This window comes from Diplotaxodon limnothrissa, linkage group LG5, assembly GCF_057381915.1.
Source record: "Diplotaxodon limnothrissa isolate DT_005_m linkage group LG5, D_limnothrissa_male_GT1.1, whole genome shotgun sequence".
Taxonomy (NCBI): domain Eukaryota; kingdom Metazoa; phylum Chordata; class Actinopteri; order Cichliformes; family Cichlidae; genus Diplotaxodon; species Diplotaxodon limnothrissa.
In genome coordinates, this window is record NC_140600.1 from 30,488,561 (window position 1) to 30,507,963 (window position 19,403).

A 19,403-nucleotide genomic window follows, 5' to 3' on the forward strand; every position below is an offset into this window, starting at 1 on the left:
GATCGAGCTGGCAGGTAGAAGGCTTTGATTTATGGATGAGATCAGCAATATCAGCTAAGGATGGAAGTTGAAAAACAGAGAGGAAGTGAGAAGAGGGGGGAGTTAGGACAGAGAAGCTACATTGAGCATTAGGGTCCAGGTCTAAGTGTATTTTATGAATTTTATCAATAAAGAATAGCATTAGAGCATCACAGAAGTTAGATGAATAGAGATGAGCAGGGAGAGAATCAGGTGGCCTGTTAAAAGAATTGAATAGTGAGAAAAGGGTCTTGGTAGAGTTCTTACTTGAGCAGACAATAGCAGAGTAGTAAGCAGATTTGGTTTGACTAATACATTCCTGGTAAAACAGAACGTGGTTATTAAACATATCCTTATGAATAGTAAGGCCAGTTTTCTTATAGAGACGTTCAAGCTGTCGGCCTTTAGCTTTCAGTAGCCGGAGTTCAGGGGTGTACCAGGGTGCAGAGCGAGAAAAAAGTACAGTTCTGGTTTTTTGTGGAGCCAGGGAATTTAAAATACTACTAAGGCTATGATTATAAAAAAGTACCAGGTCCTCTTGAATAGCTAAATTGTTAGAAGACAAGCAGCTAGAAAAAGCAGAGGAAAGGATATCAAGATTTATATTCTTGATATTCCGGAAAGAGATAATACGGGGGTTGTTAATTACAGAGAGGGTCATGTGAACATTAAAGGAGAGAAGCAGATGGTCCGAAATTGGCAGTTCGTCAGCTGTACAGATGGAGGGGGTAAGTCCAGAGCAGCAGACTAAGTCCAAAGTGTGGCCCTTAATGTAGGTAGTTAGCCCTTAAAGTTGCTATACATCAATACAACTGTTATAGCCCATATTTTAATGATATGTATGCATTAAGTCCATAGTAACTACATTAATTGCAAAAAAATTGTTTTTGTTTTTTATATATATATTTCTACTTGAAGAAATTTAAGAGGTTTATCCCTCAAAATTTTAAATACAAAAAAGTTGCAAAAAATAGTTTACAACAACAGGAAATTTATTTTGAGTGTCTTCATAGTTTTATTTTGGAGATACAGCAATTTTTATATACTGCACGAAAAACAAAAAAATAATCCTATGATGCAAATTTGCAAAGAAAACAGCACGTGCATCAAAATAAAATATTTCCAGCAGTGCAATTTGAGTTCTAAGCATCCCAGAAACTATTCAGAAAAGTCAAACATGACTTATAAAAACACCAGTATAGGCTTTTAAGGCCTACAAGTAAAAAACTACATTTTCTGCGAAAATGGCAGAAGTCTGTTTCACTGTGGGAAGTGTTACAAACAGCTGATCGGATCGGCAAAGCCTGTTTCTGGAAAATGTTTTTGTTCCTGCAAGCGCTTTTTATGCAATTTTTGCAAAGCTAGATGTGGAAGGAAACCGTGACCTAGGACAAGCTGATGGCATGAGATGTAAGTACAACTCCTCTGGTTTCATATGCAAAAATTTTTATTGCGCTAGCTTATGCGGTTCCAGTTCTACAGGGATTTAAAAATGGTTATACAAAACGGAGCGTGCTGCTCTGACCGGCTTTAAAGGGTTAATAATAACAATGTATTGAATAATGACTTTAAAAAATAATATAAAATAGTGTGCAAATATTGATAACAGTGCAAATGTTTGCAATATAAGAAATAAATGAAAAATGTAAACATCTATGTTTAGTGAACTTTGCAGTGTTGCTCTGTGGTGCAGCTACTACACCGTAGCAAAGTTTACACACTGTGTCTACTTGATCCACGTCTGACTCCGTGAACCCATAATGTTTCCACACCACTGAAGTTTTTTTTTTTTTACCTCTCTTTTCAACCAAAGGCAGTCACTCTCCTCCCCAAATAACTTCTGCTTAGCTTTCCGAGCTTCCCTCGGGTCCTCTTAATTGTTGTGACACGTGTTCGAAACGCAGAGAGGTGCGCTCGATTTGCCACACGGAGCAGCGCGAGAGTAAAGCACGAGGGAGGGGCTAATAATCGGCTCAGTCATTTTTAATGATCGTTGAAAGCCCAGATCGTAATCGTGATTAAAATTCGATTTATTGAGCAGCCCTAGCTGGCGCTGGGTGCTCCACCTTATGAAATCCAGTGACTTTTCCCCCACCATTACAGATTCTTTAAACTCAATGAAGAAATTAAAAGTTCTAAACTGAAGCTTTGTTTGGCACTTCGTATGTAAAACAAGCAAAACGTTCAAGTGAACATTTTGTGGCATTTAACCAGAAGTATTAATTTAAATATCTGTAGATGTTATCGTAGTTCTGATGATTTTCCTTTGGTGGGTGTAAATTAGATGTATAGTAGATCATTATTAGATGTATAGAAGTAAATATGCAATATTTCTCAGACATATCTTTTAATTTAAAGAGGGAAATGCTGGTTTTATTCTCAATTTTTAGATATTACCTTTGATTTCTGTTTATACCCCATTTTGCCAGAGATGTTGGTTGAAACAGGTTGGGTACAGTGGTTGTTGTCTCATAGTATTAAGTTTCCTGGTTTGAATCTCCAGGGCAGCTGGGGCCTTTGCATGTTTTCATTTTCATGTGTTTCCTCTTCTCGGTCTAGTTCCTCCTACAATCCAAAGATATGCTTGTGTTTGTTGCCTCTCGCCCTGTGACAGCTGGGATGGGCTTCAGCCCTCCTGTGACCCTCTGTTGGATAAGCATTAAGTAATAGGATGGATGTGGGCTCAAACAAATTTGAAAGATAAATCTAAATTAGAGATGTTCACCGCATAAATATGCTTTCCACATGATGCGTTTTGCATTCCTACAGTCAAGTGTCACCAAATGGTAATTCCACAGAGAGTTGCTTAAAGAGAAATAGCAATAGACAGAAATGAGTCATATTAGGGCTGTGCTATATGACCAAAATCTCATATCCCATATCCCAATTCTATCGTCCTGATAACGATATAAATCACAAAAATGTAACATTTTCTGTAAATTCTGTGAATCTCGGGCAGCTTGTCTTGCGGGAAGTGTTTCCAGCTGCGCTTCATGTAGCTGGACTCCAGTGTTTTAACAGATGCATGAAACTATACATTTTTAGACAGAAGTTGTAACGGCCGCCGTTTTCTTTTGTGAGTATTTATTAGGCTTGCTGCGGGGAAAAGCCTGTTCTAACGTTTGAGTCTAAGGTTTATTTTTTTAGCACCTGGCAGCTCTTTTTTTTTTTTTTTTTTTTTTTAAATTCTCATCCGTAAATAATCTGCTCTTTCACGTGATTCCGTTTATTTTGAAAAGTCTCAACAGGATCTTGAGCTTTATTGTGAAAGGTTTATGTGGAACATAAACAAACGGACACGCGATGGTGTTGTTGCTAACCACAACACATAAAAACAGGCGCTTGTCCCTCCATAGTGTGGTTATATAAAATATAAGAGAAAGAGAGAACTTTAAGAAATTAATATAGCCACTACAGTGACCATCAAAACGATGAAAAATATTGCCGTAAACAGTTTATTTTGCGACACCACGAAGCAAACCATAGCGTAAAATGAAACGATAGATGTTTTTATATTGTCATCCGATATATATCGTTATATCGAACAGCCCTAAGTCATATGGATAAAATCTGAGAAATATTTTTTTAAACTTTTATACCAAAACCACATGAAGGTGCCTGTTTTTGGTTGATCCAGGAATTTAAATACTTGTCAGATCAAAGAAGTTAAACAATATATATCCATCATGTAATATTTTAATACTTGGGCTCTGCTAGAGCAGTTTTGCACGATTCACAGTTTAAAACGGTCCTTATTTTATCTTCAGTGGGGGCCTTGGCGCAGACTCTCAGTTCATGCACTGTCTCAAAATAGTTGTTTTAGCTCCTCTCCCTTTACTCTTATTGGCTACCCCACACAAACAGAAGGGTGGAGAAACAGGATGGTGGGGCTTCTGTGCTCACAGCTAGAGCTCTGTGCCTGACATGACCGTATAAGGGATAACAGTTATTATTCACAGCTTTTTGTGCACTTTTATCTACATAGACCTTGTTATTTTGAACTGTGGCATCTATCGATCTATCTATCGATCGTCACATCATTTTTATGTTGAATACTCAAATATATTGCCATGATGAGTGAAAAGTTGTTATATTTTTTCAAAGAAGATAAGAAAAAACAAAAAAACAAAATGGTAAAACATTAGCTGGTTGTAATTTTTAAAATTGGTCTGTGGCATAGTGGTTAACAGATTCACCTAATATGCAAAAACCCTTTTCTTCGTGACCTGGAGGACACAGAAACCTAGCCTTAGCGAGCCACAAGCTAGTCCACTCCTAGTGCCGTTCCTGAGCTCGGAAAAATGAGAAGGTTATATAAGAAGTGCATCTGGTATAAAAACTGTGCTAGCTCATCTGCTGTAGCGAACCTTTGGGAAATAAGATTTTACAATTTGCATATCCCAAACTACCATCAGTCAGTCCCAGTCATTAATTAGATTACAGTGATGATAATAAACAAAAAAAAAAGATTGTTGCCTGTAGTGGCACAGATGTATATCTCAAGAGTTTTCATCATGCTCTTTTCTTGCATGATGGCCCGCCATTGAGCATGAGTGAGTAAAATGTACTTGGGCAGGAATGACACAGCATACCCGTTTGCTTATATTGGTAAGAGGCAGACACACTTTGGATTTGCCTGATCTTCTGCAAAGAGTATTAAGTGATCTGAATTATAAACCTCACAGACACAGGACTCCTAGTTTCTGTAATGACAGTATGGGACCAGACAAAACCAGCTGGATTTGTTCTTGGCATTTTCAGTCATGTGGACAAGTTTTAACAGGACTGAAAAACTAAGCACACCCTTACTGCTTAGAAGAAGCCATGTGCTGAAGATAAATGAATCAATTACATATGACCATATCTTTAAAAATAAATAAATAAATAAATAAATAAAATGTCAAGGTGCTGCAGACCCAGTCAAAGTTTGGACCAAACCTGACTGAAGTGGGAAACTAATTAACTCAAAATAAAAGCAGAAATCTACGTAGTTTTAGTCTTTTTTTTTTTTTTTTTTAAATTTCTTTTAGTCTGTTAAAATCACAGCTTGCCTGATGAGGCTTTGATGGACATTGACGTATGGAGTTTTGATCTATAAGACTGTGAGGGAACTGCTGTTGTTCAGTATTATTGTCAAGCTGTGCTGATGTTTACCTCAACTAACACACAAACTGATAAAAAGTAAACTGAAAGGAGGAAACCCACTCTGGAAACTAACTAAAACTAAACTGAAAATAAGAAGTCAAATGAAATATAAAAAATTAAAGTAATCTGTAATAGGACGTGCTTTTCATGAGCTTTTGAGATAAAATAGTGTGTGTGTGTGTGTGTCGGGCATGCGTCATTGTTGGAACTAAGAAAACTGAACTGAAAAGGGCCCATGTAAATCAGTGATAGTGAATTAATAATGAAGTGTGCAAATGTGTAAATGGTAAATGGCCTGTATTTATATTGCGCTTTACTAGTCCCCAAGCGCTTTACACATTCAGTCATCCACCCATTCACACACACATTCACACACTGGTGATGGCAAGCTACATTGTAGCCACAGCCACCCTGGGGCGCACTGACAGAGGCGAGGCTGCCGAACACTGACCACCACCAGTAGGCAACGGGTTAAGTGTCTTGCCCAAGGACACAACGACCGAGAATGTCCAAGCTGGGGTTCGAACTGGCAACCTTCCGATTACAAGGCAAACTCCCAACTCTTGAGCCACGATTGCCCCCTGTCCTTTGACTGTGGTGTAAGCGCCCCAATCATCCACACATCCAAGTCCTGCTCCCCTCTAAATATAATTCTGTTTTATTTAACTCTCTAAAAATGGAAAATGGGCCCAAAATCACTACATCTAAGTAAGGGTGGGAAATTTCTCTCCGCTAACACAACTGAGTAAATTAAGTTATGATCGTTTCACAAACTGTTCTGGGACTGTGTTTGGAAAACAAAGAGCTCAGACTTATTTGCGTGGCTTCAAAGGAGTTGGATAAAAGAAGCAGGCTTTACATGCAAAGCTACATCCTTTTATTCAAAGCAGTTCTAACATTAGATGTTTTTTTTACACGTGAACTACGAGGCCAGTTGCTTTTATTAATTTCTTTCCCACGTGTAGCACATAGCAGGTGCATTTGCACTACTGAAAAGGCTCTATGTGGTTTAAGCGCTGGTAACATGTGGGTAGAGTGTGCAGGGAGTGAACATGTGGGTGTCGTGGGCAATTTCTAGAAAAAGTTCAGGGCGGTGTTACAACGTGTGAAAAGTCTTAATAACATTGCATCTGTGGACATTTAACTTTAAAAAAATTTTTTTGACCCTGGTTATTGAATTACTTCATTAAAAATATAATATTTAATTAATAATAAACAATAAATGTTGATTATTTTATATATTGTTTTTATTATTATTTAGTTTGTACAACATTCACAGTGCAGTAAAATGCATTGTCTGCTCTGTAACTTTTTTTTGTGAGCATGTTGACGATCAGAACTAAAGTCTCTGTTTTCTGTCAGCGCACTAAGGCATGTGAATGGGCTTCACTGATTGAGTGTTTGAATGTTTTTGTGCACAGTAACACAAGTCTGAACTTGCACTCCGATGCAGATATTTGGATGCCTACTGCAGTCTTTAGCATTAATTATACCACTCGTGTTCAAAGGAGCTTGCAAAGAAAAGCGTCTGGACTTCTATAAGTTGCTTGAAGACGTTTCACCTCTCATCCGAGAAGCTTCTTCAGTTCTAAGGTCAAATGGTGGAGAGTCCCAGATATAAACCTAGTGGGAGTGACCCCCCACAGAGGGACAAAAGGACACCCTGATGATCCTCTAATCGCCTGAGCCAAGGTGGGAAACTGGGCGTGGGTCCCAACTCTGGCTGATTGGGACCCACGCCCAGTTTCCCACCTTGGCTCAGGCGATTAGAGGATCATCAGGGGGTCCTTTTGTCCCTCTGTGGGGGGTCACTCCCACTAGGTTTATATCTGGGACTCTCCACCATTTGACCTTAGAACTGAAGAAGCTTCTCGGATGAGAGGTGAAACGTCTTCAAGCAACTTATAGAAGTCCAGACGCTTTTCTTTGCAAGCTCCTTTGAACACGATGACCTGGATGACTGAGAACCTTCACAGACATACCACTCGTGTGTTTTGTTCCCAAACACACTCTGGACTTGATGTTCTTAAGGACTCTTGTGACTTGCACTGACTGGGTTCAGTATTTCAGATGTGTGTCCTTTTTTTTGTCTTCTTTCCAAAAATGAGCTTAATTGATGCTTTTGATGTCTTTTGCAGCATCCCAGAGTTCTGCGCCTACTCAAGTATCCAGCAGAGGACTCTGAAAACCCTCCACAGGTAATGAGTCTGTTCGCTGAAGGGGTGGAGGGCCTGAGCCTACACTTTTGAGAGCCAGAGAAACATGCACACTGTTGAGTTTATTTCCTTCCCCTTGCATTAAGAGAAAGAATGTAGGCTATACCTTTCACAGAGCTTCCATTGCATACAGTGAGGGATTTATTTAGTCTCTAACTATTGAACATAAGTGCATTTATGTTAGTGCAACAGCTAAAATGTTGTTAAATCCTAACAATCTACTGGTTCTTGACTTTATGCATGCCCTTTAAAGCTGTACTAACTTTTTCAGTCTGGTTTTTATGTGTAAAATGTCTCATCAGCATCTCCTTGAGTCTTCGTCATGCCTTCTTTGCAACAGTGTCATCTTTCACTGACGAGTGCAAACACCAAAGTGGAAAATAGTTGGAGACAAACAAGCGTCTCTGCAAACACTGTCGTATGAATCTCCAGTGTAATGTCAAACTAGCAGACAGAAATACCCCCTCTCTCCCTCCCACCATTGAGTTGATGATGGATCAGTGCAGCCATTTCTGGGGAAATCAATATATAAAAAAAAGTTGGCATGGATCACAATCAGTTTATCCAACTTAAATCCCATTCTTCAACTCTCTATCCTGTTTCTGCTGGTGTGACCCAGGGTTCAGTATTGGGGCCTCTTTTATTCATTATTTATATGCTTCCTCTTGGTTATATATTCCGAAAATATAATATAAATTTTCACTGTTATGCCGATGACACCCAGCTCTACCTTTCTTCTAAACCCAATTCATCCCTCCCACCTACCTCCCTCTCAGACTGTCTTATTGAGATTAGATCCTGGTTCTCCTCCAATTTCCTCAAACTTAACAGTAATAAAACTGAAGTTTTACTTGTTGGTACACCATCTATCTTAACCAAATCCCACAGCTTTTCCATTAACGTTGAAAATTCTCCCACCCTTCCCTCCCCTCAGGTTAAGAGTTTGGGTATCATACTTGATAATACTCTTTCATTCCAGTCTCACATTAATTACATAACACGGTCTGCTTACTTCCATTTACGTAATATTCACCGACTCCGTCCCTTCCTTACTCCCCATGCTGCTGCCATCCTTGTCCATAGTCTTATTACGTCCCGTATTGATTACTGTAATTCCCTCCTATTTGGTCTCCCTAAAAGGTCCCTTCATAAACTCCAACTTCTTCAAAATTCTGCAGCTCGGGTCATAACTTGCACTCCGTTAAGTGCTCATATTACCCCAGTTCTTCAGCAGCTACCCATAGAAGCCAGGAAAAAATATTAAAATCTTATTTCTTACATATAAGTGTATCCATAAATCTGCTTCTTCATATTTGTGTGACCTGCTCCATATCACCACTGTTTCCCGCCCTCTCAGATCATCATCTGCTATTCATCTTACTGTTCCGTCCTCACACCTTATCACTATGGGGAACAGAGCTTTCAGTCGCTCTGCTCCTCGGCTCTGGAACTCTCTTCCTCCTGCACTAAGAAATATTGACTCCCTCTCCGTATTTAAGACACAGCTCAAAACACATCTGTTTAAACTGGCTTATTCGCTTTAATGCTGATTTTATCTGTTGTCACGCTCTGTTTTGTAATTTTAACTTATTTTATGTATTTTATGACTATTGTTCCTTTTATTAATTGTGTTTTTTGTAAGGTGACCTTGGGTTTCTGAAAGGCGCCCTCAAATAAAATGTATTATTATTATTATTATTATTATTATTATTATTATTATTATTACTGCTGATAATTCTGACCTTTGTTAATTCCTGAAACTGATTTGAGGGAGGGCAATGGATGAAATTTGGGTCTGTTGTCTTCAGTTTAAGGAGTTCAGCACTGATTGGCACACTGGTGTAAGCACTTAGTATGTTATATCTGCTGTCAGAGAACTTACAACCTGAAGCAATGAAAACAGTTTACTGTTATCAGAACGGCTTTTTGCACATCGGGCTTAACTTGACTCAGCTCTACTTAAACCGCATGCGGTGAACAGTTCACCTCAAGTTGTTTTTTGTTTTTTTTGTTTTTTTTAAGTAGAAATAGTATTTCACATTTTCTGCTTTTCTTGGGGTTCTTGTCTGAAAAATATCAAACTAACCAGTGTCTGTTTTTTTTAATTTTTTTTAAATTTTTTATTATTATTATTATTTTTTTATGTCAGCTCACGAAGCTGGTCATGAGCTGCCAGCTGATGGACAGAGTAAATGAGGCTGTTCGCACCTGTTGGCTGACTGAAGTCTGCCTCACAGCCTTCATTTACATGGAGATTGTAGTTGTTTACATCTTTGTCAGATTGAAGATTCAAATGCAAACCAAAGTGTGGCCCCACACCCACGCCCAAAATCCAAATTTATTTCATTCCATCAGAATGTCAGGACTGACTGTTTCAAACGTCTAAGTCATGAGTCATACCACAGACGTTAAATAGGGTTCAAAAAGTAAAACAAATGGTACAAGCAGCTTAAGCTTGCATTCCTTTAACTCATATGTCAGCTTTAAGTCTTGTTAATAAACAGAATGGTGTTCATTTTTTAAGGTGCTACCATATGAGCGTGCCCTGTCACAGTTAGATCCACCCTTTGCTCACCACAACCTGGATAACACTTCCCGATTTACCACAATTCTGAAAAACTAGTTCATGCATTTATTTTTTTAGTATGGTGGTTTTCTGCTAACTGAACCATTTAGCTTTTAGGAAAAAAACCTGTATGAAAACATGTAGGTATATGGGTGTTAAAATCCCAGAGATTCCAGTACTGGTTGGTGGAGTTCAGGTTTCACATTACTGCTGGTTCTGGAGTTAATTTCTTTTTCTTTTTTTAATCACAGACTTGGTTTATTTTTAGAAACTTCCTCTTTCATATGCATGAGCTCAAAGCTGATTAACCAGCTGGTAATTTAACAAAATTTCTTTTCTTTTAAGTCTTGCATCCTGTTCCTGTTGGCAGATGATTTTTCTGCACAGACTTCTCCATTTCATGCTGCACCTTCAGTCAGTGTTTATCATGGGTGTGGCTGGTTTTGTAGAGAGTTCTACCTTTAATCCTCCAAAGCTCACACTTCCCAGCTGTTTGTGTAAGTTGGAGGAAAATGCATCACTGAACAGCAGCACATCTGTTTGACTAACAGATTCATTATAATCATATCTGATTCCGTGACACTCGAGAAGCGATTAAATATCTCTCCTTTGCTGTTAAAATTTGGCTTTAACTAACATGATATTACCTGCCGGTTTGTGTGTGTGTGTGTTTACCTGCCTGTCTTTGTGTGTGTTTGTCCCCCAGACAGCAGAGCAGGCTTACAGGCAGATCCAGAACATTGTTGACTTTAGCTCCAACGTGATGAGCAGCCTGCTTGGGGAGAAGTTTATCCACAGCGGGGTAAGATGGGGTCGAGTCTTTTACTTTCAGGAACACTGGACTGATTTAGCTTTGCATCACTGAGGATGGCGAAGGACCTGGATCACAGAGGGTTTCAGGATCAGTGGATGTCCTCGTTAAAATATGTTGCTTTTTTCCTTTTACTTGTTGTAATAAACTTTAGAGGAGAACATCCAGTATGGCTGTGCTGCCGCTTGTCTTCATCTGCTGGCTCAATGTTAGAGCATCCCCTCTGTGATCCAGGCTCTTGTGATTCATTATATATATCCTATAAGTTATAGCACTGGTTTGCTTGCCCGTGTTTGTAAATTGGAGTGTGTTAATGAAAATGTGAATGCATTGTTATTCCTGAACGACTCTTTGAAAATCATGACCATCCCTAGACCCGTGTCAGGTGCTCTACCAGAATTATTTATCTTTAGATGTTTGGAGTGTGCTGCGGGTGTCGGGTGATATGTTGTAGTGATTACTAGGGCTGCTCGATTATGGCAAAAATGATAATCGCGATTATTTTCACTGAAATTGAGATCTCGATTATTTGACGATATTTATTTAACCCTTTAAGACCTACCATAGAACCAAGTCCGCCAGAGCTTATATTATTTTTTTACATGTTGTAGTGCCATTTGTGGGAGCATTTCAAGTTGCTATACATCAATACAACTGTTATAGCCCATATTTTAATGATATGTATTCATTAAGTCCATAGTAATTACATTAATTGTAAAAAAAGTGCAATAAACTACAAAAAAATTGAAAATCGTTTTTTTTTTTTTTTTTTTACATATATTTCTACTTGGAGAAATTTAAAAGGTTTATCCCTCAAAACTTTAAATACAAAAAAAGTTGCAAAAAGTAGTTTACAGCAACAGGAAATTTATTTTGAGTGTCTTCATAGTTTTATTTTGGAGATACAGCAATTTTTATATACTGCAGGAAAAACAAAAAAACAATCCTATGATGCAAATTTGCAAAGAAAACAGCATGTGCATCAAAATAAAATATTTCCAGCAGTGCAATTTGAGTTCTAAGCATCCCAGAAACTATTCAGAAAAGTCAAACATGACTTATAAAAACACCAGTATAGGCTTTTAAGGCCTACAAGTAAAAAACTACATTTTCCGCGAAAATGACGTCACTTCCGGTTTCGGGCAGGAAATGGCGGGCATGCGATAGTTTGCACTGACGTCTGTTTCACTGTGGGAAGTGTTATGAACAGCTGATCGGATCGGCAAAGCGTGTTTCTTTAATATTATGTTTTTGTTCCTGCAAGCGCTTTTTATGCAATTTTTGCAAAGCTTTATGTGGAAGGAAACCGTGACCTAGGACAAGCTGATGTCATAAGATGTAAGTACAACTCCTCCGGTTTCATATGCAAAAAATTATTGCACCAGCTTACCTGGTTCCGGTTCTACAGGGATTTAAAAATAGTTACACAAAACGGAGCGTGCTGCTCTGACCGGCTTTAAAGGGTTAATAATAACAATGTATTGAATAATGACTTTAAAAAATAATATAAAATAGTGTGCAAATACTGATAACAGTGCAAATGTTTGCAATATAAGAAATAAATGAAAAATGTAAACATCTATGTTTAGTGAACTTTGCAGTGTTGCTCTGTGGTGCAGCTACTACACCGTAGCAAAGTTTACACACTGTGTCTACTTGATCCACGTCTGACTCCGTGAACCCATAATGTTTCCACACCACTGAAGTTTTTTTTGTTTTTACCTCTTTTCAACCAACGGCAGTCACTCTCCTCTCCAAATAACTTCTGCTTAGCTTTCCGAGCTTCCCTCGGGTCCTCTTAATTGTTGTGACACGTGTTCGAAATGCAGAGAGGTGCGCTCGATTTGCCGGAGGAGCGCGAGAGTAAAGCACGAGGGAGGGGCTAATAATCGGCTCAGTCATTTTTAATGATCGTTGAAAGCCCAGATCGTAATCGTGATTAAAATTCCATTTATTGAGCAGCCCTAGTGATTACCATTTTACACTTGTGGAGACATTACTAATTAATGAGACTTGATCCATCTTTTGTTCAGAAGAGAGACCAAAGCGCGGCTCGCATCTGTGTTTGTCAAGTCACTTTAGCCATTCATGAGAGCGGCAATTTCAGTTATTAGTGGCCTTTAATACTTCCTAAATATAAAGTAATGCAACACTGTAAAGAAGTAGATGTCTCATTTATAGCAATGACATATCTTTGCTAAAGCAACTGTGACTCCTAAAGACAAGACTATCAGAACATTCAGAAATCATGAGATAACAATTTTCCAAACAGAAACGATGCCTAAGGTTGCTTTATTTATTTTTAAGTGGACTGTTTCACCAGTTTGATCTATTCTGAGCTGCATCATAAATCAGATATTCCGAAAAACAATGAGTCAGTGTTGAAGTCTGGAGGGCTTATACCACATGAGCATCATTCCCTGGTCAGATGATGCTTAACTTTACATGTAAAAGCGGAATTTGTCCTTCTTACATTTATAGTAGTGTCCAAATTCATGCCGTACCTCACATGTGATGGTTATTAAAACGTGTTAAAGCAGTGTTTTGTATGATTCTTCGGTTGTGTATTATAGGAAGGATTTTTATTAGGGTGTTTATGTAAATGTTCGACATTGACTTTGTGACACCAGCCTGCTCTGCATGCTATCGCTTCCATGATGAACTTAAGATAAGCACGCTGCCTGGAGTTAGCGGTGCTTTACATAGATGTAGCAGCAGCTTAACAGATGCTTTATTTTCCATACAGGAAGTGGTTAAACTGCCTCTCGAGTTTGTGCGGCAGTTATCAATCAAAGTCCAACATCAACGTCCAGGTGAGACTGAAATGTTTATCGCTTGTTTCGACTTGTGATAGTTCTGTAACGGCACAATGAGCTGCAGTCAGATTAAACAAACGCTCTGTCTTTCTGTGTGCGTCAGCGTGGCGCTGTGATAAGGTGATGGACATCTACAGTGGGTGTGCGCTCTGTCTGCCCAACCTGACGTCTCCAGCCCTCCACCAGCCAACACACACTCCCCCACTCTGCATCGAGATCAAGGTAAACACACACACACTTGTGGTAGTCTAAGCCAACTTTGTCCCTTTGTACATGGTCAGGGGTTTTCCTTCAAACAATAAAGGTCACACATCAAAGACTTTTTGTCCTTTACTGCAAAAGAAAATCCTGGATTGTTATTGAAACTTGTATTGAAATTTTTTTTAGATATTTTGTTTATTACACGTCCAGGAATAACAGGGCAACACACAGACTTTTGTTAAGTAACTCACATTCATTGTTGTAACTAATGCCCCTCCAGATATTTCTTCCTGAAAATAATAAAGTTAATTAGATTTGGCTTGTTGTTAATTTCAGTTGAAGCTCAGTAATAAAAGTGATGTTCAGCCATAGAGATAGAAATCTCGTGGCCAGGACCTACACCATTGTCACACACACAGTGATCGGACTAAAGTCACATGAGGGTGAGTATGAGTGTGTGTGTGTCTCACTCAGCTGATGTTTTGTTTTCAGCCTAAATGCGGTTTCCTGCCATCCCCCAAACATGTCAGCAAAGACATCAAGACCAAAGTGTGTCGCTACTGCATGCACCAACACTACAAAGTAAGTACAAAGACACAGCACAGCTACAGAACAGCATGATGGGAAATCAGGCATATTGGATGTTTATGGGCTGAAATCAGAAGTATAAGAATCTAATGCTCTCTTTACTAAACATTACCGTGTTTTGTCCACCTCAGCCTGTCGTTCTTTATTGCAGCCCACGAGGCTCTTCACTCCATAATGAGTCAGTGTTGTAGACTCAGGACTTTTCCTCCCATCATGCAAACACAATGAAATTGCAGCTATGCTAACCTCATAATGGGTGTGACACTGAAAAACATTTAAAATGATAAGACATTTTAAAATACTGGAGGATAATTGTTATAAAAGAATAACTAATGAGGGTGCAAGTGCATCAGCAGCCGTACACTATTGCACAGAAAGTGTCAAACAACAGCACAAACTATAACATGTATGTGTGTTGCATATAAAAGTGCACATATGGTTGTAGCTGCTGGTACAGGCGACTCTGGGTTTGTAAAACAGAAAATGTTGTGTTGCTGTTATTTCTCCTCTCTGTCTCTGGTTCAGACAGCATTAAATTCAAGTCCCTAAAAAACTTACTGACTGCACAAAGTTGGATGTCCTATTTCCTTAAATGAAAACCAGTATTCAGTTTAAAAAAACTAAAGTGGGCTGGATCTGTGTGAGTATCAGGTTAGCTCAGCCTGAGTTTACGTGAAGTCAGGGAGTCAGGAAATAAAACAAAAAAATACTGCACCCTGACTTATTGTTTTAAATAATTGTGATCATTGCCAAAATCGATCAGCTCTATGAGATGATTGTATGTATAAGTAATTCCTGTGAGCCGAACGCTCAGGTAGCTCATCCTAAAAAGGTAAACCTGCCTGAGCAGGTTTTTTTGTGTTCAGTTAACTTGTTCATGTCATGTTTTGTCAAACTTCCCGTTGGATAAGTGAAGCTTTGATGCCTTCAGAACAGTGTGTGTAGTATTTTCATGTGTGTGCGTGGCTCCACTTATAAATAAAGCGACTGTGTGCAGATCCTCAAACGACCTTTTTCATCCATCTGATTTGTGTCTGTAGCTGCAGTGAAGTAATCAGCTGAAGGCAGTAACTTGTTTAAAAAAAAAAAAAAAAAACTGAAAATGTGAGCCTTTGTTAGATGATCACATGATCAAACAGAGGGAGTAAAGAATGAAAGCTGCTCCAAATAAAGGTCTGTTATCTTCTGCTGTTCAGATGCACAAAAGCCCTGATTGATCGTGGCCTGGATGGGCACACCTAAAGTCTAATGCTTGTTTTGAGCTCGAGCTGGGGAAGAGGATTGCAGATGGTGCTTGTTGTCGATGGAGGAAGTGTACAGAATATCCTGTCCAAACAGTCTGTGGGTCACTGTTACTTGTGCTGCTGTCGGTCTGTCAGGCAACTGCAGAGAAGACAAAGTTATAACCTACGAAGAGCTGAACTGAAACGGAGTGTTTTAAAAATGGACAGTGTCTACTGCAGCCACAGTCGGCCACACGTGTCTCCGCTCTGAAGAGGTCAAAACTCCAGCAGCACCTGTAATTGCAGCTCACAAGCTGAAATGCGTCACTCAGCCATTAAAGGTTTTCTGCATCCTCTGAAGTGCTGCTGGAGGTTTTCACCTGATCAGTTTATTTTCCCCCCTGAGCATTTTTGAAGTGGGTCATGCTGTGCAAGAAACCTGTGTTCTGTTTCAGCATAGAGTGATAGCATATAGATAAAGGTAGCACACACTGAGGTCTACAGATACTGAGAAAAGCAAGTTTTAAAATAGATTTTTAGTTTTCTTAGAATTAAAATGCGAGCTCACTTTGAAGTATAGAGTAACTCGGTCCTTTTAAGCTCTATAAAACTGTTCAGTTTTCTCTTTGGGGTCAGTTATTGATTATGAAGATTTCAGTCCTGTTTCTCACTTGTGACTAATGATTTTGTATTCTGTTCTTTGTTTGGCGGTCAATCAGTCTGTTGTTCACTTACAAAGGCCCGTTATTCCAAGCTACCCCATATCACTTTCAAAGTGTTACTACTGAAGCACATGGATACAGGAAGTGCCATGAGGTGCTGGGGAACGGGTTTCTGGTAGTCTACATCTTTCTAAAAGGCAAACAATAGAAATTAAGTCCGTCCCTCCTCTCAGTGGTTACCAGCAGCCAGCAAGATACTGAAGAAAACAAGATGATCGCTGAATGTTGCCACTCAGCACTGACATGATGTATTCATGCTCTTTTACAGTTGTACGACCCGTCACAGTCTTTGTAACGGTTAACTGCTTCCTTTTACCTCCGGTCTACAAGACGAGAAGGAATTTTATCTATCCCAGGTCCCATCCTCTCTCCCAAAGTTGGGCCTTTCTGGATCATTAGATTCTTGAAATGAGTCTCTGCTCTAAATTGCTAAATGACGAGAGACCTGTTTTTAAAGCAGGAGTGTCAATCACGCCGTCTTAGAAGAGAAACGGAACCGGCAGAACAAAGAACGGTGGCAGTTCATATTGCACACTTCAGAACAAATTTACAAAGACCACCATCCTTCAAATGACAAAACGGCAAAAAAACAAAAAAAAAAAAAACGAGAACAAAACCGCTCACTAACTTTTAAAACACATGTTAATAAAAATCTGAAGGTTGATCTCATCAAAAGTTTAGGACTAGATTTAGTCTAGCCCCATGAAAACCCGCACCTAACAGATGTTTGCTGTTTATGTGTTGCTTCTCTCTGTTTGACATTTCTCCACTCTTCTGTGTCTGCAGGTGGCCAACGGGAAGTGGAAGAGACGCAGTTTTTACTGTCCACTCGACCTGTTCTCAGGGTGAGACTCTGCAGTGTTTAAGACACAGCTGCCTTTAGTGTCATTTACCATTCATGAAATGTTTTCTTCAAACATTGCAGTAACACAAAGTGAAGGAAAAATACTTTGGTTATCTCACAGTTGAAGTGGAATAATGCATTCACTGTGCAGCCAGTCCTGTTTGTGAGGTGTTTGTTGAAGTGTGTTATCTGTGCCACTCATGTTGTGGTCTGGAGCAGCTGTGTGAAAGGGCGGCTGAATAACACTGTGGCACTCCTGATTGGATGCTCCCGTCCCCACTTTGTTTAATATTCCTGACGTGATGGATGGAAAACATCTGGCCACAGCTACGAAGACTTTATCAGGCCCTTTATCAGAAATTCGTGTGCTATGAAGTGAAGGGTGAACACATGGGCTGATATTTTGATGAGTTGAAATGTGAGCCCGTGACAGCTGATGATGCCGGCTTTGCACGATGATGGCTTTGGATGGAAAATTCCTTGTGTTGATCTGTTTACTGTGTGATGAAGTGTCTAAACATTAGTCACACACATGGGCCTGACATTTAAGAGTACACGTGGTTTTCCTCTCACATTTTTCTACATCTCTGACCTGACGCCAAACCTGCTGATTTTCCTTAATGTGGGTATGGGAGGGTAAAAAAGCTAAAACCATGGGAGTAACCTCCTAATTTGTTGTGCAGTAAAAAAACAAATAAAGATAAAGAAATGTTAAACTGAATTGCTTGAACAACAAGCGACATTAACAGTAATTGAGTCATTTTTTTTGTGATTAAAATCATCATTACTTGTCGGGGACAAAAAAAAATAATTAATTGTAGTGAAAAAGTTGTAAATAAGGGAGAAGCTGCTTCTTCCCTGAGAGGCCTCCAAACAGGCTGACTTGTTGAATCTTTTTCTACTTGTGCAGTTGTGAACTTCAACATTTAGCGTGCTAAGCGAGGCCTGTGGAGTCTGAGATTAGCTCTTGGGTGTTCTGCACACTCTGACCTTACGGTGACTTTGCTGGGATATCCACTCCTGGAAGATTGTGGATTGTAACAGGAGCCTGAATGCTCCAGACCAGGAAAGTGATGAAACCTCTGCTTTTATGTAGGTGCCCACACTTGCCTCTATCAGGTCGCCCAATAATGTTGTTGTGCCCCCTCACCTGAATTCTGCTCATACACCTAAACTATAAGTTGCACTAATTCATGCAGTTTGTTAATAAGAAACTTAAATGGCCATATTACTGATAAGTTATTGCAGAGTAAGCTCAGTTTACTTACTTGGTTCACAGATGTTTATCGTGGTAACCAGCACCACTGTGCAGGTCAGACTTTGGGAAGGTCTCCTAGTGTCTCTTTGACACTAAAGAGGCTGGTTTTAAAACAAGGTCCTACTCGAAAACAGCAAACAAAAGGTCACTGATTCACTTCACAGAAAAAATGTCTGCTGCTGGAAGACGAATGTTTTTGAACATTTATAACTGTGGCTACACTTCTCTGATTGTTCTATGTGTGGGTGTGACTATGGATAACGTGAGAGAGCAAGTGTGTTTTTATTAATTAAATGGAATAGTGAACCGACTTGAGCTAACCCAACCCCAACACCTCAGCGTCTTCCTAACATGCAGACGTTTATTTTCCGTACTGCAGATCTGGGGCCTGTTCTTCGTACCGCGCTAAGTGAGTTAGCTGGATGAGATTGTTGACGATTTCGCGTGATCCTGGATCGTTCGGTTCCCCGAAGCCCATCCGGGACTTGCTGTCATAGCAACAGAGCCGTAAGCGTAAACCTGCTGGGGAGCAGGTTTACTTTATGTAAACAGGATTAGATCGCGGCCACGCAGGTATGTCCGCGTCATTCATACGAAAGCAACAGCGATATTCCACCACTGTTTCACCATAAATAAATATTATCAATGTAACTAAAGACAATGCAGCACTTGATCCTTTTATTGATGTCACACAGATACATACAGGTCATTTCCTAAAAAAGGGAAATGTACTATTAACATTCTATTACATGTATGTGATTATTACAGATGTAATTCATATTTCAGAGTAGTAATTGTAAATTACTTCGTGTAATCAAGATGAGAGACCACGGCTATAAAAGCGAAGGTGGATTTAGGAAGTCTGTCGCAGTCATATCCTGTCCGTTTACGCGAGCCACCCATTGCGGAAGGTGCAAGATTGATAAGGAGAGTCCTCAGAATTCAGCGTATATTGCGGGACAGACAGGATCCTTTAGCTCAGCGCGACAGTGTGC

General features: G+C 39.4%; 1 protein-coding gene across 1 annotated transcript in view; it reads left to right on the top strand.

Moving 5' to 3' along the window:
• The window catches only part of ippk (inositol 1,3,4,5,6-pentakisphosphate 2-kinase), a 31,087-nt gene that overhangs the window by 3,287 nt on the left and 8,397 nt on the right, over positions 1 to 19,403 (top strand). Inside the window, exons 2-7 of the mRNA XM_085353394.1 lie at positions 7,302 to 7,361; positions 10,652 to 10,747; positions 13,503 to 13,569; positions 13,676 to 13,794; positions 14,266 to 14,355; positions 17,093 to 17,151. Coding sequence (XP_085209520.1) covers positions 7,302 to 7,361; positions 10,652 to 10,747; positions 13,503 to 13,569; positions 13,676 to 13,794; positions 14,266 to 14,355; positions 17,093 to 17,151 — 491 coding nt within the window. The remainder of the gene's footprint in view (positions 1 to 7,301; positions 7,362 to 10,651; positions 10,748 to 13,502; positions 13,570 to 13,675; positions 13,795 to 14,265; positions 14,356 to 17,092; positions 17,152 to 19,403) is intronic.